The sequence below is a fragment of the Barbus barbus genome (genome assembly GCF_936440315.1).
Source record: "Barbus barbus genome assembly, chromosome: 20".
In the NCBI taxonomy this organism is placed as follows: domain Eukaryota; kingdom Metazoa; phylum Chordata; class Actinopteri; order Cypriniformes; family Cyprinidae; genus Barbus; species Barbus barbus.
Genome location: NC_136748.1, coordinates 26,165,996 through 26,193,944, shown reverse-complemented (window position 1 = coordinate 26,193,944; position 27,949 = coordinate 26,165,996). Strand labels below are relative to the sequence as shown.

Sequence of the window (27,949 nt, the reverse complement as noted above, 5' to 3'; positions counted from 1 at the left end):
CTTTAAAGAGGATTTTATCAATATTTTGATATTTTTTGCACCCTCAGACTCCAGATATTCAAATAGTTGTATCTCGGCCAAATATTGTCCTATCCTAACAAACATCAATGTAAAGCTTATTTTTTTTAGCTTTCAGATGATGTATAAATCTCAATATATTTAACAAAGAGGTTTACTTGAAAAAAACAATACATAAGACTGTTTCAATACTGATCCACTTCAATGGAAATTCAATCAATGGCCTCACTATTTTAAAATCAGTCATGACTTAAGAGGACCGGGGCCTGTAAAAAAAAAAATTACAAAGGAAGAGTTTGTCAATGACATTTCTTTCATTCTTTAGTCAAAATTTCAATAGCATTCCAGTGTTATACCATTTCAAGATTGGCGTGAACATCACAGTCAAGCCCGAAATAAGCCATCTGCGAAAACAATTTACACATACTTTTTCCCCTTACTTATTTCAAGTCTGGAAGTGTGAAGGGAAGTCTGGTACAGCTGTTGACATTCCTCTAACACTCTGTAATGAAGCACCATCACAGGTCTCGTTCACGTAACAGATGCGCTACAGGTGGGGGGGATGGGCGAGGGGGGTTCATACTGGGCCCAGGTGACAGAAGGAAGGTGATTACGGCTGAACCCATCCGAAGCACCTCGGTTTGCAGGGGGTATTGGTGGCGGTTGGGCTGCAGCGCTGTCAAAGTCTCTATTAACCAATCAGCAGCGAGGAGCTGAGGTCACAGCACATGGCAGGCTTCAGCTGAATACGCTGCAAAAATGTACAGTCAACAAAACGGGGGAAGACAGAGTGGAATAAAATGCAGGGAAAAACGAAACAGGGAGTACCGACAGTACATGACTTCAGATGTTGAGATGAGTAGTGTTAAATATTAATGCTATTTCAGAACATAACTGCTTGTATTCCATTTTTGACATGTCTGCAAAAGGTAATAAGAATATTACTGTGTGAAATAAAATGTGAAAATATTACTATGTGAAATAAAATAAAAAAATAGAAATATCACATTTTACACCAAAATGAAAAGATTCAAATTTTGTCTAAAGAAAATAAAACCTATTTGTGACCCTGGACCACAAAACCAGTCATAAGGGTCAATTCTTCAAAATTGAGATTTATATATCATTTGAAAGCTGAATAAATAAACTTTCCAATGATGTATGTTTTATTGTTATGCTAAGACAATATCTGGCCGAGATACAACTATTTGAAAAATCTGGGTCTGAGGGTGCAAAAAAAAAAAATCTAAATTTTGAGAAAATCGCCTTTAAAGTTGTCCAAATTAAGTTCTTAGCCATGCATATTACATATCAAAAATTAAGTTTTCATATATTTACAGTACAGTACAAATTATTTTTGGCATAAACGAAAAGTTGATGATTTTGACCTATACAATGTATTTTTGGCTATTGCTACAAATATACCCCAACGACAGAAGACTGGTTTTGTGGTCCAGGATCAGATTTTAGGACAATCAGAAATTTGGAGAAATTTAGCATTACATCACTTGCTCACCAATGGATCCTCTGCAGTGAATGGGTGCCGTCAGAATGAGAGTCGAAACATATTCATCACGAAGATGTTTTTAACTTCAAACCATCACTTCTATCTATAGTTTATTCTATTCATAATACTTTTAATAAGACATCTAGTTTGAATCAGCACCCATTCACTGCAGAGAATCCATTGGTGAGCAAGTAAAGCTAAAAATCTGTTGCGATGAAGAAACAAACTCATCTACATTTTGATTTGCCTGAGGGTGAATCAATTAAAAAAAATTGTGCAAACTATTCCTTTATCCACATTTTCCCTCCAATTCTTATTAACGGGATGCAAAATAAAAATAATTTTCTTCATACAAAACATTTTTGGGGTCAGTGCACCTTGAAACAAGCTTCATGTCAAATATGCAAAGACCCCCCCCCCCCCCCCCCCCCAAAAAAAACTATAAAAATTCAATGATGTATAGTGTCATTTCTGATTACCCGCACATTCAACTGATCACACTTGCCTGTTGGATGATCAAACCAAACAGAAAAGGTCAAAGTCTGCTCAATTCAATGCATGAACAAATTTCAACATGCTCACAAAATCATTTGAAACAAATGAGCTGCTTTCATACAGTACCATACACAGCTTATTGATTCTAGAAAAGGCTAAATCTATCTCAGAAATAGAGCATGTGTTTGTTGATGTGATTGTAACAAACAGCTCAGGAGGCCACGGTTCATCAATCGTATTCCATAATGAAAGCAGATGATACCACTCCGGGTGTGATGGGCTGGGGTTGTTTTTACACAGAGGAACACCTGATTAAGTCCAATCAGAAGGTCTGGAGTAATAGTGCAAAGGCCTGAGTGATGGGAAAGCAACAGTGCTAAAAAGTTAAAAGACCCATAGCCAAATAAATGACATCACCTTCAATTAGACCCTTCAGTGGGCAAACCACACCCACTGTCCTTTCTCGCAGCTACATCTGAGATAGATGACAACCTTTGGTTTCACCACAAGGTCGTTGTGAAGGTTTTCATTACATGGGCGTTTCGCTGCTATTAATACTGATGGTTTGGTCCAGTGAGATAATCTGTGTTTGTTGGTACATGATCAAGGCAACAGACAAACAGACACTAATGCAGACACAGAATCCCGATCCCTTAACAGCTCTGTGAATGCATGCGCTTTCAAATTTAGGACAAGACCAGGCTGAGTGTCTGAGAAAAAAGGCCAAACGAGAACATGCAAGTCTGTTATCACTGCAATATTATATCATTTAAATATAAAAATATTAAAACATATTTAAAAAAGACTGTATTAAAATAAATAGGTAACACTTTACACTAAGGTTCATTAGTTAACAACAATAGTAAACGAACTTTTATTAATCTTAATGTTAATTTCAGCATTTACTAATGCATTTATAAAATCATTAAAAAAAGTTGTGTTTGCTAACATTAGTTACTGCACTGTGAACTAACATGAATAAACAATGAACAACAATTTCATTAACATTAACAAAGATTAATAAATGCATTGTTCATTGTTTATCCTTGTTAGTTAATACATGTTAACAAATGGCACCTTATTGTAAAGTGTTACCAATAAACAATAAAAATAAAAAAAAACAATAAAAATACATTAAAACAAAATCAACATTAGTATTATAGTTCAATTATTGTTATATTAGCACATTTTTTTAGTGCTTAATATAAAAGCAGAAAAATACAAAAAAAATAAATAAAATAAAAACAATATAGTATTATTATTAATATTATAATCATCTTTAGATTACCGTTTTCATAGCACTTCGTATATTATATATATTTTGGTAATAAAATAGTTCTGACTGCATCCATTATGATTATCATTAATGAATTTAAGCAATACATTCAAAGCCAAATGAAATCAGGAAGACTTTTGTTATGATGAAAAAATTCAGCTATTTTTTATACATTATTGTCTCATACTGTTGCTGCAACAATACAATAAAACACACTTCTGCTATGCGTCATAACACCCCTTAACCAAGGAAAAATCTCTATAATGTACAGCCCCACGTGGCTTACTGCATTAATAAACAACAGAGCACTTATAGGTGAACAACATACAGCTCTCTGAGTACAGTGGATGGCGACCAGATTGTAGAATGAGAGAGACTGTGTGTGAATGTGTGAGGGGGGAAGGGCCCCCGATGGAAGATGGATGACAGAACAAGCCGCTGACTGAACTCGCTGCACTGTGAAAGCCTAAGAAACCTGAGACCGCTCTGTGTTAGCAGAGTTCCAGTCTAAAATGGCTGCCAGTCGTGTAAACAACCCATAGAATGAAAGGGGGCTACATTTCTCCAGTGAGCGGGCCAAGAGTCGCACAGCCCGTGGGTTACAATTTAACCCTTTCCTTCCAACCAGCCAGTGCATCTGCAAACTGAAAACAAAGGAAGGAATGCTTAGCACTCAGTGGTTTGCGGGAAAATGCAATGGAGGTTAAAAATGTGTGTCATTTCATGCACTAAGATTACTTAAATGCACAAAACCTAGTCAGACACCACAAGAAAGAGTCGAAAGATACAAAAAAAAAAAAAAAAAAAAAAAAAAAAAAAAAAAAAAAAAAATCGCACTCCGGCAGGTATTCAGCAGGTTCTCAGTTCAACACTTTAGATAAGTCAAGTGAAACAATCCAGCTTGCGAGCTTTTCAAGACAGACGGAGTCTCCATGGTGCTCTATAGTCCATTTTCATGTGCTCAGAAACAATCCCCTGCCCCCAAACTAGCCCCCCACCCCAGTACGTCTCCAGCGGGAATCTACAGGAAGCTGTAACAGGCTCTGGCCCTCAAGGAGGGACTGGTCTTGAAATGCAAATTGGAATTCCATCCGAAAATTTATGTCCTTGACAGGCTAATGGAAAACATCTGAAACGCTGCCAAAACGGCCCCCTGTTTTACAACCCACATGCCATTAGTCAAGGGTAGACCGGAGCTGCGTCCATTCCGTGAGGCGCATGTTCTTATATAAGGAACTGCTAAAAATAGAGACAGATTCACACAAAAGTGTGAATTTACCAAGAAAATCAAAACCCATACTGAGAATTGATGGATAATGTGTTAAATCATATTAACAATAACATGCTATTCGAAAATGACTTTCTCTGTGATAAAAAAAGAAAAAAAGCAGCCAAAAAATAAACCACATGAGAGAGTAGGAGTGAAAAGCAGGAGAAAATCAATTCCCCCTCTGCGCCTTTAATATCTGCAGAAAGAGGGGGGAAGCACACTCCCGCTGTAGCCCGCAGCTTATTTGCGAGGCAGGAATGGAATGTCTGAGATTGCATACATTATGTGCCAAAGAGGCCCTGGGCTATGGAAGATAGTGCTGACATCACCGTCTATAAATGGCTGTGCTCGGAGGCACAGTGAATGAAAACAAAATGGGAATAACCCTTTTGCACATATCCCCCACCTCCGTTGCAGCTAAATAACAAGCACAAGCAGAGAGAGTTAAACGCCATATCACAGTCAGGAACACATTTACACGATGGGGGAAAAATACACGGTTGAATGGTTAACATACTTTTGCATACACTAGTTTAATATGCATAGACGCTATAAGCCATTTGGCAGTTTGATTCCATCGTGGCACTTAAAAACATTATTTTGTTTGTTTGCAACAATGGAATGAGATTTGGGTGGGACTAACAGGAAAAAAAGCTAATTTTTATGCAATATAAATATATTGATGCAATAAGTTAAAATGCTAGGAACAAACTTAACTTCAGACTCTATAATGGCACAAAACGGCAAAGAATATATATCAATGATTGCAATGAAATAGAAGTAGTGACAGATCTTCATTTCTGTATTGTCCAACAATAATTTGATGCTTTAAAAACATTACTATGTTCACAACATTGAAGCAACCAATTAAATTTGTTTGGGGCAAGATTATCAGGAAACCTGTTAGAGAACAATTATTACTCTGGAAAATGATGGAACAGAAGTACAATGCTAGAAGCACAGAAACTTCATGTTTTAATGAAAAATAACAGACTACAGTACATGCAGCGATCAATATATAAAGCTGCGATGAAACGAAACATTTTGTTGTTGTAAAGTATATTCGAGTGTAACGGATCATCAAAAAAAAAAGTATGGTGGGAACTACCGGCTGTTGACTAGATTGAGATTTCACAGCCATAGTAATGCGAGATGATATTTGACATTCGGAGTTGTAAAAAAAAAAACTGTAGTAATTTAAAAAATTACTTTTATCCAAAATGACACGGACGACATGAGCATTTCTGAAAATACTGGCATGCAGACAGCCAAATGCCGGCACACGCAGGGTTAACGCTGAGCCTCTCCGCTCTTTATGTTCGCACATTCTTGAATAAATGATGTTTTGAACAAGGCTGTGTTACCATGGGCAACTGTGCACGATGGCACTGCAGCGTAACCTTTGGAGTGGCTGTATTTTTATCCGCTGGAAACTTCTCCCTTGAAGGGAGGGAGGGAAGGAGCGAGCGAGAAGTGTGTGTGTGTCTGTGTGTGTGTGCGCGACTTATGGGGATGAAGGGAATTGGAGGAGGGGGAAGAATTCTCTGGCTTCCCTAGCAAGCGAAGGGTGGACAAACTGCAGTGATTTTACAACGCGACCAAAAACAAATGTTCTGAAACATGAGCAACCACATTAGAAATGAATATTAATTCTGAGATGTTTGCTGCAACACAGACAAATCCATCATACAAGCTCAAATCCATCAGTGCATCAATATAAATGCATTGTAACCGCACATCAAAACGTATATCTAACAGAACAAAGGCAGTGATTAAATTTGTTCTTGCCTTGATATCATTACAGAAACATATCTATCCTTACACAGCCACTCAACATAATCACATGCTATGAGATATCTTACATTTTCATGCATTTACAGCGATTTGAGCTATTAGGAAGTCAATAAAGGTTCTTCTCCTCATCTCTCACTTTTCTGTGTCCCAGAGCATTCCATGAAAAGGTGCAGAATTTAACACACACACTCAAGACACCACAGAAGCGTGTGTGTAGTAAACAGGAAGTGAGACCCCCGCCTTCTCTAATGGGTGGGGTTGGTGTATCTGTTTATTTTTTTCTTTGTATGTGCACTGAAACTTGAAACCCAGGTGATTACAGAGAGAGCGAGCCAAGGGCACCTCAAATCCAAGTCAGTCTTAGCACGACAATAGAAGCCCACTCCATTCTGAACCAGACACCACACCTTTGATTCCTCACACATGGAGCAGCAGCGACAATATCACTGCAATGCACCACAAAGCACGACAACCAAACTCTACACTGGGTTCAGATGGATTATGAATGTACTATAAAAAATAGAACTAAACCACCTTTCTAATTTATTGTGCTCCCATATGAGTTATTTAAGCAAGGAAAACTTTGTATGATTCAATAAGGGGGGGGGGGGGGGGGGCATTAATTTATAACTGTGCATCTATACTTGTTAGTCTGCTCAAAATCTTTGAATATCTCATCTCACATATTTAATCACTTTTAAGAAAAACACACCTTTAAATTGTGACCAAAGTGATGCATATAATACACACATATATGACTTCATACATATACGCAAATTACAATATGTGTGTACAAATTTGTGTGTATGTATATATATATATATATATATATTAGTGCATAATGCGTATGAACCAAAAATGTATTTAACATCTTGACATGCTGATTAAAAAACATTTTTAAAAGTGTTGTATATTTCCTTTATAGGGCAAAACCCACACACACACAAAATTGCTTGGTGCAAAAATGTTCTAGCTCCCGCATAAATTATTCCAATCTACAGGATGTGCACCACAGGCCTCCGGTGAATTCAAGCACAGAGCCCACTTCAGTTAGATAGCTTGACATGTGCATTGTTCTCTGACCTTAACGTCCCCCCTGTTATTTGGTCTGGATGCTCTTGCATGGCCGGCTGTCATGAATGAATTGCGCTACCTATTTGTCTGCGAAAGAGCATTAGTTTGAGTCATGGCAACAGCCACGCACCAACTGTTTTCCCTCGCTCCCGCAGCCAATGCAAGAGTACGACTGACAAGTCACATGACCAACCAGCTGAATTCTAAATGAGGAATACATCCCCAGGGCCATCTCAGGCATGTGCAAGCATTTTCCCTCTCCAGATTTCCTGCCCGCACCAAAATACTCTGACACACGGAGAGATGGAACAGCTAAGAGCTCTTATATTGAGGCATAACAGATTAAGACACAGTGTGCTAAGAGCAGGGTAATTGTGCACTATTTTAACGCCTTCTGCATATGCAGTTAAACAGCTTCTATCGTGAGCCATTAATGGAACTTGTTGCTAAAGGAGTGACAAAAAACGGCACATATTAAACAAGCCTTGCACCTACCCCATGTGAAAGCCATCAGGGAGTGCTGAATGGATGTTTCATGCCCTGTGGCTGCATCAAACGTTTGACTTTTTAGGTCAGAGTAGCAGGACTACATCTGTCTGGAGCAAATACAATGACATGAATGCAAGAGACACTGACAAAAGCAATGAAACAGATATGCTTAGTGCGATACTCAATCCACTGTTGCACTTAACAACGGAGAAAAGTGCTGAGTACTTTAGCTATTTTTTTAAATAACTTTTAGATGGATATTGCAGGTAAAAACAAAAAATAGCATCGCAAAGTGATTGGGAAAACCATATGGCTATTAATTCAATGAAAATAATGAACTACTACAATGTTAGAAAACAATATGCATGTATGTATGTTTTAAGGAAGCTTGATAAACCACATTTTAAATTTATACCATTTCACAAATAGGCATATTAAGGCAGAATCCAAATATCAAAGATATTTCTAACCTGAACAAATTAACACGCGACAAAGAGTTAATATCAATGAATTTATTACAATTTACTCAGCTCCAAGGCACGTTACAAGTTTTCTGTTACTACAGAAATATATATAAACAAACAGAGCATTTCATTTTTCATTTACAGTATTTTTTGCTCTACTAAAGCGTCCGTGCAACTTTAAAGCAAAAAGAGAGAATGAAAACACGTAATAAAATATATCTGTATTCTCAGACCACGGGATACAAATTAAAAATCGTTGTTTTAAAGATCATACTTAAAAAAACAACAACAAAAAAAACAGACGGGATCAATAAACAAAGAATTCCCTCTCTTAGACTCACTTCATTTGTTATACCTACCACAAAAAAAGTGTATTCATTAATAAAAAAAAATTTTTTGTTTGGGATTGTACATGTAGATGTGGAAAATAAGTATGAAATTTAATAAAAACGTTAACGTAAACCGTAAAAGTGCCGTAAAAAAATGTTTCCACACACACAGCCTCCTCCTTCGTGGAGGAAAACAAATGTCTCTGTACACTGGACTATTTCTGTAACTTCAATATTCACAACAAGTAGGCTGTCTCTCAAAACCAAGCATGCTGCCCACTTAGACAGCATTTCTGGGCATTTGAATGCATCTGTAATGCCCATAAATGTTGTCTTAGTAGGCAGCTCACTAGGTTTTAAGACACAGCCTAAAATATACGCGCTTCACTTGTCTGTTTCTGATGCAGGAAGCATATGTGTTTATATTTAAGGGTCTCTTTCTTTCTTTACTTTCACATCCCCGGCTAAAATGGTCGCTATCTCGCCTTGCATGAAAGCCCATGGCACGTTTGACCCTACCAGGGGACATTTCTCTCCGCTGGGGCAGTACACCTCTCCTGTGGCCCCCTGCGCTTTGATGCTCTCCCGAGAACAAGGGAAGCAGAATTTGTGATTCGGAACTGATGGGCACTGGACGAAGTGTGTGTCTTCTAAACGTTCGTGGCAGATAGTACAACACAAAGGTCCGTTATTGGCCATGGGCGAGTCTGGAATGTTCTGAGGGTGCACCTGATCCATGCCCTGATGCGAACCCGATTGGGAAGGCGTCCCCGTCAGACTAATCTCCCCGTTCCGCGAGGCCAAACGCCGCTGTCCAGACACCGAGGCAGGGGAGACCGGGCTGCTGCTGTTGTGTCGGGTGGATGTGGTGGAGTGCACTGAGTTGCTGTCCTTTGGTGAGTGCGCGTTACCCAAAGTGTCTGCGACCGACATGAGCGCAGCCATGGGGGACTGTCCGTTCTGGGGGGCCGATTCGGGTGGGGTGGCGCGGCTAGAGTGCACCGACCCCAGGGGCGGAGGTCCGCCGTGAGAGGCTGCGAACGAGCCGGACGCCATGGTCAGTTTGAGCGCCTCGCTTTGACTCGCCATCCACTGCTGTCTCTGCTGCTCCCCCTCCACCGAGTCCGGTTCTGGGGAGGCTTTGCGTTTGCGCACACCAGTCCTGAGCGCACTGCCTGACGCCACGGCCCGGGGCATGTTGACCAGTGCTGAAGGCAGCAGAGGGCAGCTGGCATCGATGTAAGGCTGGGGCAGCATTTCGCCCCCGAGCCCTTCCTTAAAGAAACGCACAGACTCTGGGAGTAAATCACCCAGGAGCCTCCAGTCACCAGAGCCGTGTTTTTTGTCATATTCCAGATATTTAAAGCCGGAGGAAAGCCCTCTGCCGAAATCTTTCATGCAGTCCTGGTACATCTGTTTAGCCACACCGGACGCACTGGAAAACACATTACCAGATCCACTGGGATACTCAATAAAGATTTTCAGTTCATAGTCCATGCCGGGCTTGGAAATAGCATCGAAAGCAAACACCCTACCTAGAAGGGAATGATCTTTCTTGAACCTCACATCAAACGGAGTGCAATTGGAAAGTGTGATCAATGTGTCCCTCACTATCTTGGGTTTGCTCGCCCAATCCTCTGCTCTGTTCCTCAAACTTTCACTAAGTTCAGCCAGAGCCTCTGCGTTACGCTGCTTCTCTTTTAGATCTCTCTCTTGGTCCGTGCTGGACACAGAACCGGGTCTTTTACCTTGCTCGGAGAGCGCAAGCGCCGGTCCGATGCTGGCCGAGGCTGGAGGGGCTCGTCCAGAAAGGCTGTGCTGGGCAATGCTCGCCGCTGATGGTGGGCCGTTCAGGAGAGTCTGCGGGAGGAGGTTCGGCGGCACGCTCATCTGCCCCGACACTGCCACCAGCCCGTGATTCCGACGCGAGTTAGGGCTCTGTCGGTTCAGCTCGGGGGGTCCGTCGTCTGATTTGGGGAAGCCGTTCGGTCCGAGTCCGTTCGGAAGCCTGTGCGCGCCGATGCTGGAATAATCAAAGCGCGATCTCTCGGTTCCGAGCGCGTATCGGTCCAAGCCGGGCTGTTGTTGTTGTTGCTGCTGCTGCTGTTTGGACGAGCCGTCCACATGGTTCATCTGCACTGAGTCCTTGGATGACATGCCCGCTTGTGCTTTCACCGCAGGCGGCGGCGCGGGACCGGGGGATCTCCCTTCCTGGAAGCCATGAGCCCGCTTCAGATGGCGCGCGGTTTCGATAACAAACTCGATCCGATCCGCGCCCTCGTAGTTCACGCAACCCCTGCACACGGGCTCCGTAAAATCCCAAATCATCGCCCACGGCATGCGCGGCAGGTCGCACAGATAACACGACTGTCTCCTCGACGAGGAGACCTGCGCCGAAGACATGTTGAGCTGCTCCTCTCGGATCCGTTATACGGTTACTAGGAGGCGAATGCGCCTCTTCTGCTTCTCGGAATGCCACCTGGCTGGGCCGGTGACGTCAGCACCACGTTCCGCAGTTCCTTTTTCTGTTACAAATGACAAGCCACTTGTTGCCATGCGAGTGCGCATGCGCTAACCACTCCCTAACAAATCTTCTGAATGGACCGAGAAACGCGCACCGCCACCATGTGCGGCAAGCCGCTTCAACATTTATGATTCAAAACATACCAGTATCTATTTTTATGTTACTAGCACTTTTAGGTAAATCCAATATCTATTCAGTAATTAGTCATTATATACTATTTATATCATTGCTTGTAATCACTATCGCAATAGTGGCAAGTAACTCTTCTAATTTTATTGGTAAGAAGTTGCATTTTTAGTGTTATTATTATGTATAGTTTCTAATAAATAAGTACTGGAATGTATCTATGAAATAATCACTAAAAACTAAGGAATAGTTACTAGTAAATCTGGAATAGACACCATGATTAATTATATGAATATGTGAAAAACAGATTCCAAGTCAATGTCAAAAATAAATAAATGGAAATTTAAAAATATTTTAAAAATGCAATTCCTTATCAGTAAAAATAGTTACTTGTCACTACTGGGATAATGACCAGTAGCAATAGTTAATAGGTACTAGTATCTAATGAATAAATATAAACTTTTATCAATTACTAATTTATACTCGCCACTACTGGAATGAATACTATAAAATCAAAAGTTGAAATTGTATATTAGATCACATGCTAGTAATTAAAAATAGGTATTTTTTATTTATGACTATACATTTTTATAAAAATAATTTAAAAAGAATAAATAAGTAATTGTTAAACTACTTGCCATAACCTCTCTGGCTGTTTGCTCTCAGAATACAAGAGCCAGAGTTGTGGGTGGAAAATCTGAGGTATTCATGTTGGTCTGTTCTTACTGCTTCTAAAATGTCCATAAGCTTGATATTCTGTGGTACTATTAATAATGCAAGATCATGTTATAAAAATGCTTACACTGGCAAAATGCATGTGTGATTTAAACTAAAAATAAGCATGCTGTGGACATATTTTAAACAAAAGACATTCTTGGGCATTTGAAATAACATCTATGCCCCATGACATAGAGACTTCCTTAAACATTAACAATGTTTACGTCTACTGCAGATGTTCTGATATCATTAAGTGTTTTAATAAAGAAGACGATTAAAGACTCTTTCTGGGGTCTTGCAAATCTATCAGCCCTTTTGCAGCCCTGCCCCCTAAAAGCCCCTTTCCCATAGTCTGTTCTCTGTTTAACAACACCCCGTAGAAGATGCAAAAAAAAAATTCATCCTGTTATACAACAAGACGAGAGGGTGGAAAAACCGAGAGAAGAAAAAAATATATAAATAAATAAAGCAAGGGAGGTCTGGAGGAGAGGAGAAATGCCATTTATTGCAATCCCTGCATTTTGCTGGCACGGAAAGAAGCTGTGCTTTATCCAAGCAAAAAAACATAACTACCAAGTAAGGCATGAGCCAAATGTGAGGACGTGATTTTCTACCTCCACTGAAAATTATATATACAGTACATCGAGCATTAAAGAGCCTAAATTTGTATGTCAAAAGGATAAAATATCCACTACTGATATGACAGGCAGAACCTCGTCCAGCTTCTAAAATCAGAGACAATTTGCACAGTATTTGTGCTCCGCGCTTGTGACTCGGATGGTGTAAATGAGCCTGATGCCTTTGGTTTGTGCTCCAAATTAACGACACAAAGAAACAGTGTTTGTGCAAATTATCTTCAGTGTTGGAGCGAGTCACTTGACATTAAAATGAATTCAGGTTTTGACTTTGCAAACACGCAAACGTCCTTGTCTGACACAAGACCACATGTAGAACTCAAATATTTATACTGGGAAGAAAATATATAGCACAAAAATATAGAAATAACATTCTATGGGCAAAAAAATTGGGAATCTTTTAGCCAAAATGTAGTCTAAATTTGCAGTCTGCCTGTAAAGGATATTTTACCCTCCTTCGCTTTCACGTAGGGATGTTTCTCTGTCCCTGTAGTCTTCTCATGAATACAGATCACCCTGAGGCTTGGCACTCTCTCTCTCTCTCTTTTACACACACACGCCCTGAACTGAACATCACCCACCCACCCACCCACCTACACACACACACACACACACACACACACACACACACACAGAGCCACATACATGTGCGGACGCACATACACTCTGCATGGAAAGTTTTCTACGTTCAGCTTTCCACCACCTTATCGCAGGGGTTAACTCTCAGCTTCTGCTAAGTGGCTGGCGGGCTGCCAGAGTGAGGGATTCTGGGAAAAGGCCAGTCTTGCCAAGTACAAACTGCCAACATTAAGCAGGCCTGACAGCCTCTCTCCTCCTCCAAACCTGGCAGCCATTCAAAGTGCTCTTTCATTTGAGACGCTGGCGGGCAGCCAGATGCATGCAGATTTACTTTACCTATTCTCAGATGGAGCCGATAGAGACCGCCCCGCAGTTGCCATGGGAACCAGAGGCTGCTCGGAGACTTCCCAGAGCTGCTCGTGTGTGCACATCTTGTGTCGAACACTCGGTAATCTGCAGATGTATGACTCTCACTCTCCCTCACTTGTTTTTTAGAACAGACCTTACTGTTACACAAGAATATTGATTGAAAAGAGCAAGAAAAATGCAGCTGCTGAACTGCCAGTGACGGTAGTAAAAGCAAATTTACCATTTTAAAATGCTCTGTTTTCACAAAACCAACGCAAACTGCATTTCAATCACAAAACAGTATAAATACTGAGCCAGGTTTTCTGAAGGTACACATTTGAAGCATTACCCCATTATATGTTACATGTATGGAATGATTACCATATTTATGTTATAGTCAAAGATATATATGTCTAGCATGTATTTTGCTATTATTTTAGACTTTTTTGGCTATACTTTTATTAGCACTGGCAGACTCGATTAACAGTTACTCGACTGAACGATTAACAGAAATAGCATAGCATACCAGTCAGATTTGTTGATAGATAATGCACATTTTTCATTTTTTTGTGTGTGTCTGTGAGTATTGACTATCATGTAAAATGTAAATAAATATTAAAATATAAATACATCTTATTTTCTATGATTACACATTACGATTTAAAAATTGGAAAGGTCGGTAAGATTGTTTTTGAAAGAAGTCCCTTATGTTCATCTAGGCTGCATTTATTTGATCAAAAATACAGTAAAACAATAATATTGTGAAATATTACAATTTAAAAGATTTGTTTTCTATTTGAATATATTTTAATAGTCATTTATTCCTGTGATCAAAGCTAAATGTTCAGCATCATTCCTCCAGTCTTCAGTGTCACATGACCCTTCAGAAATTATTCTAATAAGCTGATTTGCTGCTCAAGAAACATTTATTATTATTATTGTCAATGTTGAAAGCAGATGTGCAGCTTAATAGTTTGAATAGTATTCATTTCTTTCAAAACAAAATCCTGCTAACCCCAAACTTTGGTATGTTTTTCAGCCATTAAAAGCCCATCGGTGAATCTCTAATTCATATACTATTGTATTTATGTAATTAGTATTATATTTACTATAAAGCTTGTACTATAAAACTGCACGTGTCCAAAAAACACACCCAAAAAAGCCACGATACTTTTAGGTACTTTTTGTTAGTGTCAGCTGCAGACTGTCTTCTGTTTGCCCCATGACAGTTATATAAACTCCAATTTGAATGATTTTGCTCTTCATGACAAATTTTCTTCAAGGAGGCCCATATGAATTCCATCATATGAATGCAGTGCAGAAAGCGTTCGGAATGGGATCCAAAAACATGTTTGTATTATTGAGAGCCTCCCTTGCTACATCACAGGCCAAGAACAAAGACATTCAGTGTTAACCACTAACATCAACGCACTGCTTCTCATACTGTCATTTTGACAAGTTGCGGTAAGCCTCTCGCACCGAGAGAGACGTTCAGGCAAAACACGTGTGCGCTTCGTTCATTTTTTTTAAGTGACACTTGCTTATGGAACATGAGGAGGGCGTATTTAAACGAAAAAGACAAGATGGCTTAACCGAGCGCCATAAATAAAACAAAAGCATTCCTTTGGCTTGGGAAAACAAGTAGTTATGTAGGTCCACTACTATGGTTACACACTGTGTACGGCGAAACATGAAAGGCCGAGGGTTGTGTGCCTTCCTGCTCTGAAAACAAGATCTATTATTACCTGGACCGCTGTGGTTGGCCGTTGTCGGCTGTTGCCATGGCGAACCTCTTTACCCCGACAGACTGCAAGGCGCATCTCTCGGGAGACCTCCGGTTATTAGGGTTCTGGTCCTGAAGTCTGCCATTTCCTGCAAAGAGAGACGATATCGCAAGGATCAGCCCGGGCACCAGACACCTGCCGCAGTCAGCAGTCCAGCTCGTCGTTGCCAGAACACACACCGCTGCAGGCCTGCGACTCTAACAAGGCCCCGTGTGTTTCGGCTAGTCATCAATTCTGCACAAATCCAGCGCACCGTGCCAATAACCCAGACCATAAATACGTGATACGCGCCAGGCATTTCTGAACACAAGCGAGCGGTTATTCTTTCGCTATTCTTACAGTTTGTCAGACCATGACTGTAAATGGAAAAGTCAAATTGAGTACACGGAGAGGAGAAACCTCATATCGTGCAGATGTAAAATATCCCGGTGCTCTCGCCTGAGCCCAATTAGGAAGCCGGAGAGTGGAATGTTCTCCCTGCGGCACTGCGGAATGCAGACGAAAGGAAACAAAACTATATAAATACGCAGGACAAGGATTTCTCAATACTCCAAAAACAACAGTAGAGCTCCTGACCGTAATTATTTCCTTAAGGTCAAAAAGGCACCGTAAGGAGGGCCTCCTCAAACTGGAACAACAGCAGCGCCGCCTCCAGCGAGCCCTGGTGTCTGGCTAACGGGGAACAGGAGGCCCTCAAGCTTCTTGAGTATGGTTAAACGAGCAGCTAAAATCTCATGACTCAACGGCAAACAAAGCCTCATATAACGCAGACCCTCTTCGCAACATTTCATATGAGAGAACAAGTAGACATGCAAAAACAATCATCACTGTTAGTGATTGCGAAAAAAGCTGTGCTGTAAAATGTCTTGTAATTTAACCCACGTAAGTTCAGTATTAGACGAATCTGAGACGTGAACCGTTTTAAAATAATACGTTAATCCAGTCTTCACTGTCACATGATCCTTCAGAAATCATTCTAAACGCCCGTTCACACTAAGGACGATAACTATAAAGGTAGCGATAAAGATATTAGGTTTGGGCAATGTCTACAAAATTGACATCGGACAATGTCTCCAGTGAAATATCGCGATGGACGATGACATCGGGGGGTGGGGTTAGGGGGTGTGCCCGAAGCGTGAATCCATATTCAGAAAGACACGGGAAACAGATAACGATTCCTAACGGTTGCCTGTTACATTACAGTACTTAAAATTTCCCTTACCACATAAACAGAGTAAGGAGAGATGACTGAGGACGATGGCGAATGTTTTACAGATCCTCAGCACCACTGACAAACATCTAATCTTGTAAAATGTGTGGTAAGTACTCCATCGTATAAACAGAGTAACTCACGTGTGATCGCGAATCTCGAAAGCGAAACTAAAAAGTGATTGTGCAAAAGCAGTTTCGATGTCAGGCATAATAGCGGTTCCCTGATGCCCGCAATTATATACAATACAGTATAATTACCCAATGATATAACTGCGAGAGAAAGAATTGAAATATGTATTTTCCTCCCATCTCGTATTTATTCCCTTTAGGGGGTTCCGTAGTACACATCATTTTCTTTCCAAACGCGGTATTGGGATGCGGTGGATTGTGGGGGGTATGGGAGGGGGGTCATGATGTCGGCTCAACATCGCGATGTCTATCAGCCATCGGCGATGGATGATGGCATCGTCTATCGGCCCAACCCTAAAAGATATAGTTAAAAAAAAATCTGTCCACACCAGTCCACACCACAGCTATAGCGATAAAGGCACAGAGAAACAATATCATCGGAAACCCTTTCAGAACTATTTTTTTCCAGCTGATGAACGATAAAAACATTGACACCCAATCAGAATCCATCGTGCTATAATGAGCTCGAGAATTTAAAGCGGCAGACTAGCATGCAATGAGAATAAACAGACGATATCGTTCACTGGTGTGGACGCTAATATCGTTATCATTCTTGGTGTGAATTTGCTGTTTCTCATTATTATCAGTTAAAAATGTGTGTTCCTTAATATTTTTGAATCTTTTGTAACATTAATATTGTCTTTACTGTCACTTTTGATACATTTAATGTATATTTGCTAAACAAAAGTATTATTTTCAAGAAAAAAAAACATTTACATACTGAAATGACTGAATAAAGGTCACAAAATTGTACTAAAAATGCTGTCATTGCACCCAACCGATTTCAATAAGCATATATAATAACACTGAAAACAAATCAATAACCTCATTAACCAAACTGTAGCAGTCCTCATTTTCCTGGGGCGTATTTTTTTCCAAGTGCATTCTGGGTCTGTTTACAGTGACAGATGAAAACAACAGCTCCTGACAGGTCTATATACGACTGTTGCCAGCGTTACCGCGCAGATTCCGATCCCCTTTCCCAGCTGCCGCGTGACGTCAAACCCACACACGTCCACAGCTGCAAAACATCAGCTGTAATGTCGGGACCCGTGGCTGCATGGAGATCCATTCTGTTGCCTTTATAATTACTCCAAACACAGAGCTGTAAACAATAGTCAGCATTTAACATGGAGCTGGCACCTCACCAAGGGCCGGATTCTCGTAATGGTGCTGCCAGACGCAAAATGCCAGATTGCTGCCTGTCGGGAGCACAGCTCTTAAACATGGCACCGTGCTAAAACCCCTGTGCAGGTTAAACTCTGAATAAAAACTACAGAAAAACAGCATGTACAGGGTTTTTAATGCATTATGGGACACAAATAACCATAATACATTTGAATGCTCTGCAGAGGGTCGAATAGCGTGTATGTGCTGCTCTATTAAGTTGTGACACACGGCATGTGACCCACCCCCCAGAGCACATCAACAGTGATGGAGGTCCCGGCAGGTAAGGGCACTGACTAATAATAAAGTCTGCCATTTATATCGGAAAGGGCATCCCTGCGGGGGGGCAGACAGACTCTCCTGGCATCTGCTGGTTGATGTGAAAGTGGTGACAAGAAGCTTTCTAGCTTTCAAAATGTACAGTGAACACGTTAAGATCACAGTGTAGGTCATGGTGTTAATAAAACATGCTAGTGTGTTTGTACATATCTAGACCTATATATACATACACAAACTGTATGTGAATGTAGTATTATATTATATACACTTTATAACTTGATATACTACTGTAATATTCAGAAAGATTTTTTTTTTAATTGTTATAATCAATCAGCAGAAATAAAACTACAATTACTAACTGGCTTATTGGACACTTAAAATTACCTGCATAATAAATCTTCTTAATTTTTCTTATTCCCTCATTTAAACCTAAAAACGTGATGCTGAAAAATAAATAAAAACACAGTAACAGCTGCTAAATTTACCTTCTGACCAAAGCGTGTATGAGCTCAGATAATTAAACCAGTTCTAACACACCTAATATCCTGGTGGATTACTCATCAACGAGTGAACATAAAAGCATCCTCTACATGATACAACACCTCACGCTCCAGATTTCGCCTCTCTGCATGTATTTAATGTCGCTTTGATGATGTACACGAGAAACAAAAGGAAGATTGGTTAAAAATAGCCCGTTTCAATAGAGAGAGAGAGCGGTCTGACAGCCGGAGAGATGGAGCAACGCTCCCGCCGAAATAGCCGGGTTGCCATGACGACCACATTGATGTGCACAAGTGACAAAATGGAGTCAGTAGCAACAGACATCTTACTACAGAATTTTCCCACTGTCTCGACGCAGTAGTGTAGTGTTTACACGTGCTGATTCCCTAAATTTTACATCAGACTCAATGGGATAATCAATCTGGAAGAGTGCACTGTGTATGTATGTATGTATGTAGGTCGAAACACCAGAACTGATGATTCGAAAGAGAATTTTCACACTCCAGGAAAAATACACGCGAGCCATAATTAACTCTCTGTTCTCCCACACTCATCCATCAACGCAAGCCTGAGAACAGCTCCAGCGTCTGGGAAAGCAATCCGGCGTTCATGTGGGAGACAAGGGGGGGGCTGCGGAAGCCGGCGGATTAGATTCAGGTGGGAAAATTCTCCCAGGTTTCAAACGGACGGGCTCGTCTCAGTGACCCATCTCTGAGCTCACATATTGAAAAAAGAGCAAAGAGCAAGGTGAAATGGAAAAGCAGGAATGTTGTTTGTGATAAGCAAGTACGGCCTATAGTATACTCACAGTTGTGTAGGGTAACTCAGCTCTACGGCGGCCCGTTTAATGATGCACACTACTTGAAGACACTAAAGCAGCTGTGTTACCAGGTCAGCTGGTGCTAACATGCCCGAAGCTTTTCCAATAACAAGCCTGGGCTCTCTCCGAAAGGAGCAAAACAGCTTGACTGAGGCAAACAGCTTGAACTGTTCATATTTACACAGCTGTTCGGCAGTGACACCTCTTTCAACAACTGCTTTTTGCCTTAAAGTTTTTAGTGCAAAAGCGAGTCTTCAATCCAATCCGGAGGAGTGACAGATTGGCTGAGTGATGGTGTCTAAAGGGAAAAAGCTTGTTCGGGGATAAATTACTGGTTTTGGAGTTTGAGAACATGAGGTTCTGGGCTGAGCTGATCATTGTTGTCTCTTAAACAGGAAACTAAAAGCAGGCGGTTTCTTGGCGGAGGCGAAGCACAATGGATTCCAAAGCCTGTAGCCATGGATGCAACAATGAATGCCATTCGAAAGTAGTGATAAGATGAGACGCAACCAAAAGCAATATGCTGCAAAATATGTGCAGTAGTAATTAATTAAAATGCTCTGTCTACTTCCCAAACCATAATCCATGCATATTATATTATAATCAGATAAAGCTAAAAAATATATTTTGCATGTAAATAAATTACTTTAAGGTTAATTATAACAAAAAACCTACAAACAAATTGTACAGCATGCTTCGTTTTTCAAGAATGATATTAGAAAGCTTTTAATTACAACAAAGCAGAAGGTCCAGAAAGATTTTTTTCTTTTAATTGTATATTGTTATGGATTATCAGTACCTCTGATTAATCTAAAATCTACACTGAAATTATATAAAGGCAGTGGAAATTTGCTTTTACAGCAGAGTTCTGTTTGTGGTGCAAAAGCAAAAATTCAGTAGTGACGCTACTGCCATCAAGTGGTTTCGACTTGAATGTCATCCATACTGCTGTAATACCACTATATAAGACTGATTTATTAACCAATGAACAATATTTCACAACTGTGCTCTAATTGGGTCATGGACAGAAAAGAAAGTGCACTTAATATAATAAAGCTACTCATAAAATCTAGGCACTGAAGCAAATATAAATACTTAAATATTTGCAATGACCAAATTGCTTTCAGTCAATAAACAGAAACAGTAAATAATGCAGAACAGAAACCCACCTCGGTTTCTGAGGGAGGATCTCTGAGGTTTGATGGTGTTTGTTGATGTCGTCCAGTGGGTGGGTTTAGGAATGACTTTACGTGGTGCAGGGGTCTCCAGGGGGCTTTTATGACCACCTGTTTGTTTGTCTCGGAGCACATCCTTTATGACTGCAGGAGAAAAGAATGAACTAAATGAACTAAACTAGAAACTTAGTTGTATTTACAGCACCCCCCAGCTTTACCAAACTCTACATTTATCCAAACACACATTACCCCCCAGAAAAGTCATAATTAAAAACGTGTAAATGTATTTTTATTATATAACAAAATATCAAAACAAGTCACATCTATTTTAAAGAAAGCCCAAGCATACTTTCCAATAAAAACATTTCACAAAAGGAGGTTTGTTGGGATTCAAAAATGAAACAACAGGTTTCAAAATGTCTTGCATGCTTTTCTGGTTGTCAAATGTTGTGGAACATGTTCATATGTTAATCTAATGAACTACACCTGTGGTTATTCTGCTGTGTGACACCTGTGTGAAATTAAATGGAATTCATACTGACATCCATGAAAAATAACCTCAAGACCAATTGGTTTAAACTAACTGCAAAAATGTCTCATAAAAGAGAAGATAGTTCTGAGAAAAGCAGAGAAGATGGATTATTTGTTTGCAGATGCCATATTTTGAACCTGTGACTTAAGTGTCCAAAAATGTCCAAATTTTTTTTATCATCTATCACTGTATTGATAGATGGCCAGTTAGGGGGAAAAATAATTATCTTTAGAAGGAATAATAGTATTAATCAGGTCTAATACGTAATTTATTTAATTTTATATGGCATGGTGACTGAGACACAATCAGCGTATGGCGATTATTATAGACTGTAAAAAGACAAATCTACATACTAAATCTAAGCAACAGCCTCACCAGATGCTGGGCTTCCAGCAGAGGTTTTATCAGTGGCAGAGAGTCTGACGCTGCGACTGTCTGAGATCTGAGCTTGCAGAAAGTCTGTTTGGGTGATTGCAGAGCCTGTGTACAGAGTGGACTGTGAGTTTGTGTTCGCTCGAGCTGCTACGACATCCAGAGCCGATCCCAGAAGGCGATTCTAAAGATAGAGGAGATACATATATAAGCTGATAAACAGAATCAATTCATGAACTGTAGTGGAGAAGAGTCTTCTCAGTCTTGCTCAGAGGCTAAATAAAACAGCCAAGCCAGAGATGCCAGCTAAACATCTGAATCGGTCTCTTTCTGAGCTACCATTCTTATACAGTTTTATTATACGTCACTGTCCAAAAAGCGTATAGGTCACTTTTTGTATATGTTATTCCCTGTGCTTTCCACAATTATTTATTAGGTGCCCAGAGGTCCCAGAGGCATATACATTACATATGAGCTAACACAAAGTACACATTGTTTATTCTTACACCCTCAATTCTTGATCTCAGTCATATAGGCTAATATTCTCATGAATAGGATGAATATTTCATCAGAATCTGCACAAGTCTCTGAAACAAAAAGGCAATACAACAGCATGCGACTCCTTAAAACAGATTTCTGCAATTGAAGTCTTTTTGAAATAAAAATGCTCAATGTGCCATGTAGACATAATCTGTTCAATATTTGGTACTAAGCAACCCTGATGAATAACAGTTTGAACTATATCAGAGTATCATAGCGGAGGAAATTTACAGTAGCAAATATATTTCAAGGGTGGATAACCTCATTTTGAACGTTTTGGTGTAATAATCCTTGACTAACATAAGTAGGCTAAAAATAAAAAATAAAATGAAAGAAAAAATAAAAAACGAAAAATAACAAAAAATAAAATAAAGCAAATAAAATTCAACAAAAACCAAGCAAAAGAATACAAAATGAAATAAACAACAATAAAATAAAAGCAAAAGTAAAACAAAACTAAATAAAACAAAAATACACCGACTAAAACAAAACAAAACAAAACAAAAATAAAACCCAGATTCTGCGTCTCCAGGTCTAGACAGAGGTCTTGCCATTTTTACCTGCAGCTGGATCTGCTGACATTGGATCGTCTCCAGGTGTTGCAGTCTCTGCTGCATCAGAATGTTAAGCTGTTCCTCCAGATGGGCTGCTCTCCCAACAGAACCGTTCTCAGTTCTCCCCGGCTGGACACTGGACTCTGCCGCCTGAAGCCTCCTCAGCTCAGCAGTTACCAGTGCGATCTGAGCCTCCATCTCACTCTGAGCCTGATAGGCCAAATAAAGACAATTTAAAGTCAATGCTATAATACTTGCATTATGAATGCTACAATATTATAATGCTATATGAATCTAATAATGTCTACCTTGATTAGTGGTGCTGTGGCGGCAATAGTAGCAGCTGTTATGGCTGCCACATTTACAGAAGTCCCAGGATCTTCTGATGGAAAAGCAGGTTCTGACTGGCCTCTTGGAGTTTGGGATCTGTCTTGGTCCAACACTTGTACTGTCACATTACGTCTTAAAGGGACACTTTGGGATCTGAGAAACAGTAAAATATTCATGTGTACAAAATAAACCATGTTTGAGGAGTGACTGAATGAAATTAGGCATTACCTTTTCTTGAGGGCTGCAGAAACTGCTCCTCTCCCATCAGCAGAGTATGTAGAAATTTGCACTTCTTCGCCTGTGGTGTTCAGAAATTTCAAATCGATTCACATTAGTGACATTCAAAAATATACCAATATAATTCAATAGAATACCATTATAATTCAAAATAACAATGCAATATAAATCCATTCCTTTTGACTAAGTTTTCTGTCTGCATGATTTCACATAAGCTATACTTTATATACAATACCATTATAGTTCAAAACAAAATAACAACATCGTTTTCTGCCTGCATGATTGTACTTTTTGATCTTGTAGTTTGATCTTTGAATATAATAGCAATATAACTGAATTCAATTCAATAGGCAAGGCAGGTTTATTTATATAGCACATTTCATACACAGTGGTAATTCAAAGTGCTTTACATAAAAAGAAGTGAAATGGTCATTAAACATAATAATCACAGCAATAAAAACAAGGAATTTAAAACAAGCATTAAAACTCTTCTGCATTAAGTGAAAGAACCTTCCAAAACCCCTAACTATTCCACTACTTCACCCTCTTCTTACTTTGACCATCATAAACCATACAAATAGAACTCAGAGGTCTATTAACCAACTTTCTTTCTTTGCCCACATTCTCTTTACCATCACAACACTTACTTTAATCTTCGGTTTAAACGTTTAAAAATTGATTTAAAATGAATTTAAAACAATTAAGGATAAAAAAAGATTATACATAAAATACAGTGCAATCAGTTCTGACATAGCACAGAGCTCATTCAACAAATGCACAGCTAAATAGATGAGTTTTGAGTCTGGATTTAAATGTGGCTAAAGTTTTAGCACAAGCTGGTTCCAACTGCGGGTGGCATAATAGCTAAAAGCGGACTTCCTTTGTTTTGTGTGAACCCTTGGTGTTTCGATCCTAATGATCTGAATGGTCTGTTAGGTTTATATTCAGTGAGCATATCTGTAATGTATTTAGGTCCTAGGCCATTGAGTGACTTATAAATGAGTAAAAGTACTTTAAAATCAATGCTAAATGTAACTGGAAGCCAGTGTAAGGACCTGAGGACTGGTGAGATATGCTCAGATTTTCTGGTTCTAGTCAGAATCCTGGCAGCAGTGTTCTGGATGAGCTGCAGTTGTCTAATGGTCTTCTTGGGAAGGCCGGTGAGGAGACCATTACAGTAATCCACCCTGCTGGTGATAAAGGCATGAACAAGTTTCTCCAAGTCTTGACTGGAAACAAAACATCTCATTCTTGCAATGAGATGATAGTATGCTAATTTAGTTACTGCTTTGACATGACTACTAAAACTAAGGTCTGTCTCCAGAATCACTCCATGATTTTTGACTTGATTTTTAGTTGTTTGACCCCTAGAGTCAAGGTATGCATTCACCTTGAGAACTTCATCTTTGTTTCCAAATGCAATGACTTCAGTTTTCTCCTTGTTTAGTTGAAGAAAGTTCTGGCACATCCAACTGTTAATTTCATCAATGCATTAGCAGAGGGAGTCAATGGGGCTGTAGTCATTTGGAGATAAGCCTAGGGAAATCTGGGTATCATCAGCATAGCTGTGATAGGCAATTTGGTTCTTCCTCGTTATCTGACTTAGTGGGAGCATATACAGGCTAAACAAGAGCAGTGCAAGAATAGAGCCTTGTGAATAGAATAGAAACCATACCTTTCGACTTTGAGTTTGCCATCTCCATGATTGTAGTTTGGACTGTGCTTTTCTCTTTACTGGAGGCCTATGTGACAAAAAACATATATATATTAATCAACTTCGGCAAGTTTAAATCGTTTATAATCAAACCAAATATAACTGTAGCAAATTAAGAAAAAAAAACTCACTTTGTCAAAAATGTCAGCAAATTGTTTTGATGATCCACTGAGATGTTGTTCATAGGTTTCAACTGAATTCAGGTTAAAAAAAAAATAATAATTTATTCTTTTGATCCTTTATGTCACACTCTAACTATAATCAATCTAATAGTGTTACCTGTATCTAAAGCTGAAGGAATATTCAGACGGTGCACAGGTGGGATTTCTCTCTCATTCACAGAACGAACATCTTCAGAGTATGATAGTCTCCTGATGTAAATATTAACTTTATTATGACTCTCATGCTGTATTTCCTCTCTGCTGGCAGCCAAAGCAGCTCTGGTTGAATGAATTAACACATCTGCTGCATCAGAACTGGATGTAGAGTCGTTTAAGCGCGTGTTATTGACCACAGACACACAACAAGGGTCCATTTCCACTTTTATATCAGTAATAAGACAGTTCAATAAGAGATATCGGTTGTTTTCACTGGTGTCAGTCTTTAAACAGTTGATAATAAGTATGTAGAGGCCCAGTGGTTAACGTTAGTAGTCAAAGGCTTTGATCATTTTCAGGCGTTTCTAACAGTCTTACCGTGAACTCGACGTCAAAATAACGATTATTGCATTTATTTCCAGAGATATCCACAGATGACACACATTAATCACTCCGGTGTTGTTGTTAGTAAGCTATTCATTTTAAATTTCCCGCCGCAGGTGATTTTTAAAAGCAACAGGTTGGCTCAGCCTCTCATTTCTGTTATTATAGTAAATCCCGACTTAATTTCGTAGTATTTTAATGTGATATTGAAAGGATGTTTTATCTCAGCTGTAAATAAGGTTATTTTACTCAGCGTCGGTTGTTGTTGACAACAAAACTTCCCAACTGTGTTTCCGGAAACAGTGATCGCAAGACATATTTCAAAATAAAAGTCTTCCCTGCGTATTGGTCTCGGAAATCTTGACAATGCTGCCCCCATTTGGTGCTTATTAGAATTTATTTGATCTGGTGAACATGACTAAATTTATATATATATATATAAATGTAAATATATATAAATTTAGTCATGTTCACCAGATCAAATAAATTCTAATAAATATATTATATATAATATATATATATATAATCCTATTTTTTATTAGGATTTTTTATTAGGTTTATCCCTAGATGATGCACGGTTATGAATTATGCATTTTTATCCTTTATCCAGAATGTTAAAAAAAAACTGTTTTACAATATTTAATATTTTAATTCTAAAATAAGACGCTGATATAAAGCATTTAAATAATCAAAAGAACGGGTGCTTGTCTCTGTGTATTATGTCTGTACATTTTCACAAGATGTGTATTACAGATTAAATTAAACAGAAATTATGTATAAATATATTACATAAAAATACAAATGTAATAGTTTTTTTTTTTTTTGTGTGTAAATCCATGCGAGATTTTATTTTTTATTTCATGAGGTGTCGAATCTGCCGATGTGGAGCAGCGGATATGTGTTCTGTTCTCACATGCCCTTCACATCTTGAGCTCTGACAGCAAAGGTACAAGCTTTAATGTGTTTTTAACGTGCTTTGCGTCTTGTTACATTTATTGTGTGCATATCATTTATTATAAGGCGTTTATTAGTATACTTATTTTGAAAGGCATTTTTCGTGTGTCATATATGTACATGTGATATAATGCTAATGGCTAATGTAGCCACTGATTTAATTTTGAGGCCTCTATTAGAAAATAACATGTATTTATTTAGCAGCCTCCGAGCTGGTTTAAATGCTCTTGGTTCATTTCATCCACAGCATCGTTACTATGGCAGCTCAGGTCACTGAATCAGACCAGATCAAACAGGTAAGACATAACCATACACATTTATTGTCTATTTATAGTTTTTAAATAATAGCTAAATTAAATAGCTATTTAACTGTCCATCTTTGCATTTTGCAGTTCAAAGAATTTCTGGGAACCTACAATAAACTGACAGAAAACTGCTTCATGGATTGTGTCAAAGATTTCACCACAAGAGAGGTCAAGCCAGAAGAGGTGTGTGATTGTGATTGAGGCTAAATAAATAATTTAAAACAAAATGATTGATGTAACTTTTGTTTCCAGACTTCATGTTCTGAGAGCTGCTTGCAGAAGTATCTGAAGATGACACAGAGGATCTCCATGCGCTTTCAGGAGTATCACATCCAGCAGAATGAAGCATTGGCTGCTAAAGCCGGTTTATTAGGACAGCCACGATAATCATCTGCTGCTGGACTGAAGTCCAGACCGTTACGCCAGGCTCTCTCTATTCCAGCATGGAGCAGGGCCCTCCGAACTGGAGCCGTAGGGCAGAGGACGCAGGCACTGGGAATAGTGGAATAGAAGTCCTCTAACATCTGCCGGCTCTTCGGATAACTGGATCGTTGGGAATTTTGCTTTCCAAAAAGACAGACACTCTCGTTTTGACCATTATGCTGGTCTTCCGTAAAACACGAAAGATCTTGATTGCTTTTATGTTACTGTGCTACAAAATAAAATATTAGTCAACTCTTAATATTCAGTCTCGTTCATGTATAATTTAGCTAATGAAATTAAAAGGAATAGTTCACCCAAAAATGAAAATTTGCTAATGTATGTCCAAGATGTAGATGAGTTTGTTTCTTCATCGGAACAGATTTGGTGAAATTTAGCATTGCATTACTTGCTCACCAATGAATCCTCTGCAGTGAATGGGTGCCGTTAGCTGATAATAACATCACAATAATCCACAAAACTCTGATCTTGGGAAGTGAAAAGCTGCGTGTTTTTAA

At 39.3% G+C, this 27,949-nt stretch overlaps 3 protein-coding genes across 4 annotated transcripts in view; 1 reads left to right on the top strand and 2 right to left on the bottom strand.

The window, feature by feature from the left end:
• The window catches only part of kiaa0586 (KIAA0586 ortholog), a 123,093-nt gene extending 97,040 nt beyond the window's left edge, over window positions 1-26,053 (bottom strand). For both annotated transcript variants that reach the window (XM_079442703.1, XM_079442704.1), the window contains exons 1-9: window positions 25,331-26,053; window positions 25,183-25,244; window positions 25,013-25,079; window positions 23,329-23,398; window positions 23,079-23,253; window positions 22,777-22,980; window positions 21,680-21,860; window positions 20,767-20,916; window positions 15,391-15,517 (exon numbers count right to left, since the gene is read on the bottom strand). In XM_079442703.1, the coding sequence (XP_079298829.1) occupies window positions 15,391-15,517; window positions 20,767-20,916; window positions 21,680-21,860; window positions 22,777-22,980; window positions 23,079-23,253; window positions 23,329-23,398; window positions 25,013-25,079; window positions 25,183-25,244; window positions 25,331-25,586 (1,292 nt within the window). In that variant the 5' untranslated portion in view covers window positions 25,587-26,053. The remainder of the gene's footprint in view (window positions 1-15,390; window positions 15,518-20,766; window positions 20,917-21,679; window positions 21,861-22,776; window positions 22,981-23,078; window positions 23,254-23,328; window positions 23,399-25,012; window positions 25,080-25,182; window positions 25,245-25,330) is intronic.
• irf2bpl (interferon regulatory factor 2 binding protein-like) lies at window positions 8,429-12,361 on the bottom strand. The gene has a single exon (XM_079442705.1). It carries the CDS (start codon window positions 11,117-11,119, stop codon window positions 9,143-9,145), a length of 1,977 nt encoding a protein of 658 aa, XP_079298831.1. The 5' UTR covers window positions 11,120-12,361; the 3' UTR covers window positions 8,429-9,142.
• A 569-nt stretch (window positions 26,054-26,622) lies between the features above and the next one.
• timm9 (translocase of inner mitochondrial membrane 9 homolog) lies at window positions 26,623-27,691 on the top strand. The gene is made up of 4 exons (XM_079443048.1): window positions 26,623-26,698; window positions 26,954-27,002; window positions 27,099-27,194; window positions 27,264-27,691. Exons 2-4 carry the CDS (start codon window positions 26,964-26,966, stop codon window positions 27,396-27,398), a joined length of 270 nt encoding a protein of 89 aa, XP_079299174.1. The 5' UTR covers window positions 26,623-26,698; window positions 26,954-26,963; the 3' UTR covers window positions 27,399-27,691.
• The last annotated feature ends 258 nt before the right edge of the window (window positions 27,692-27,949 follow it).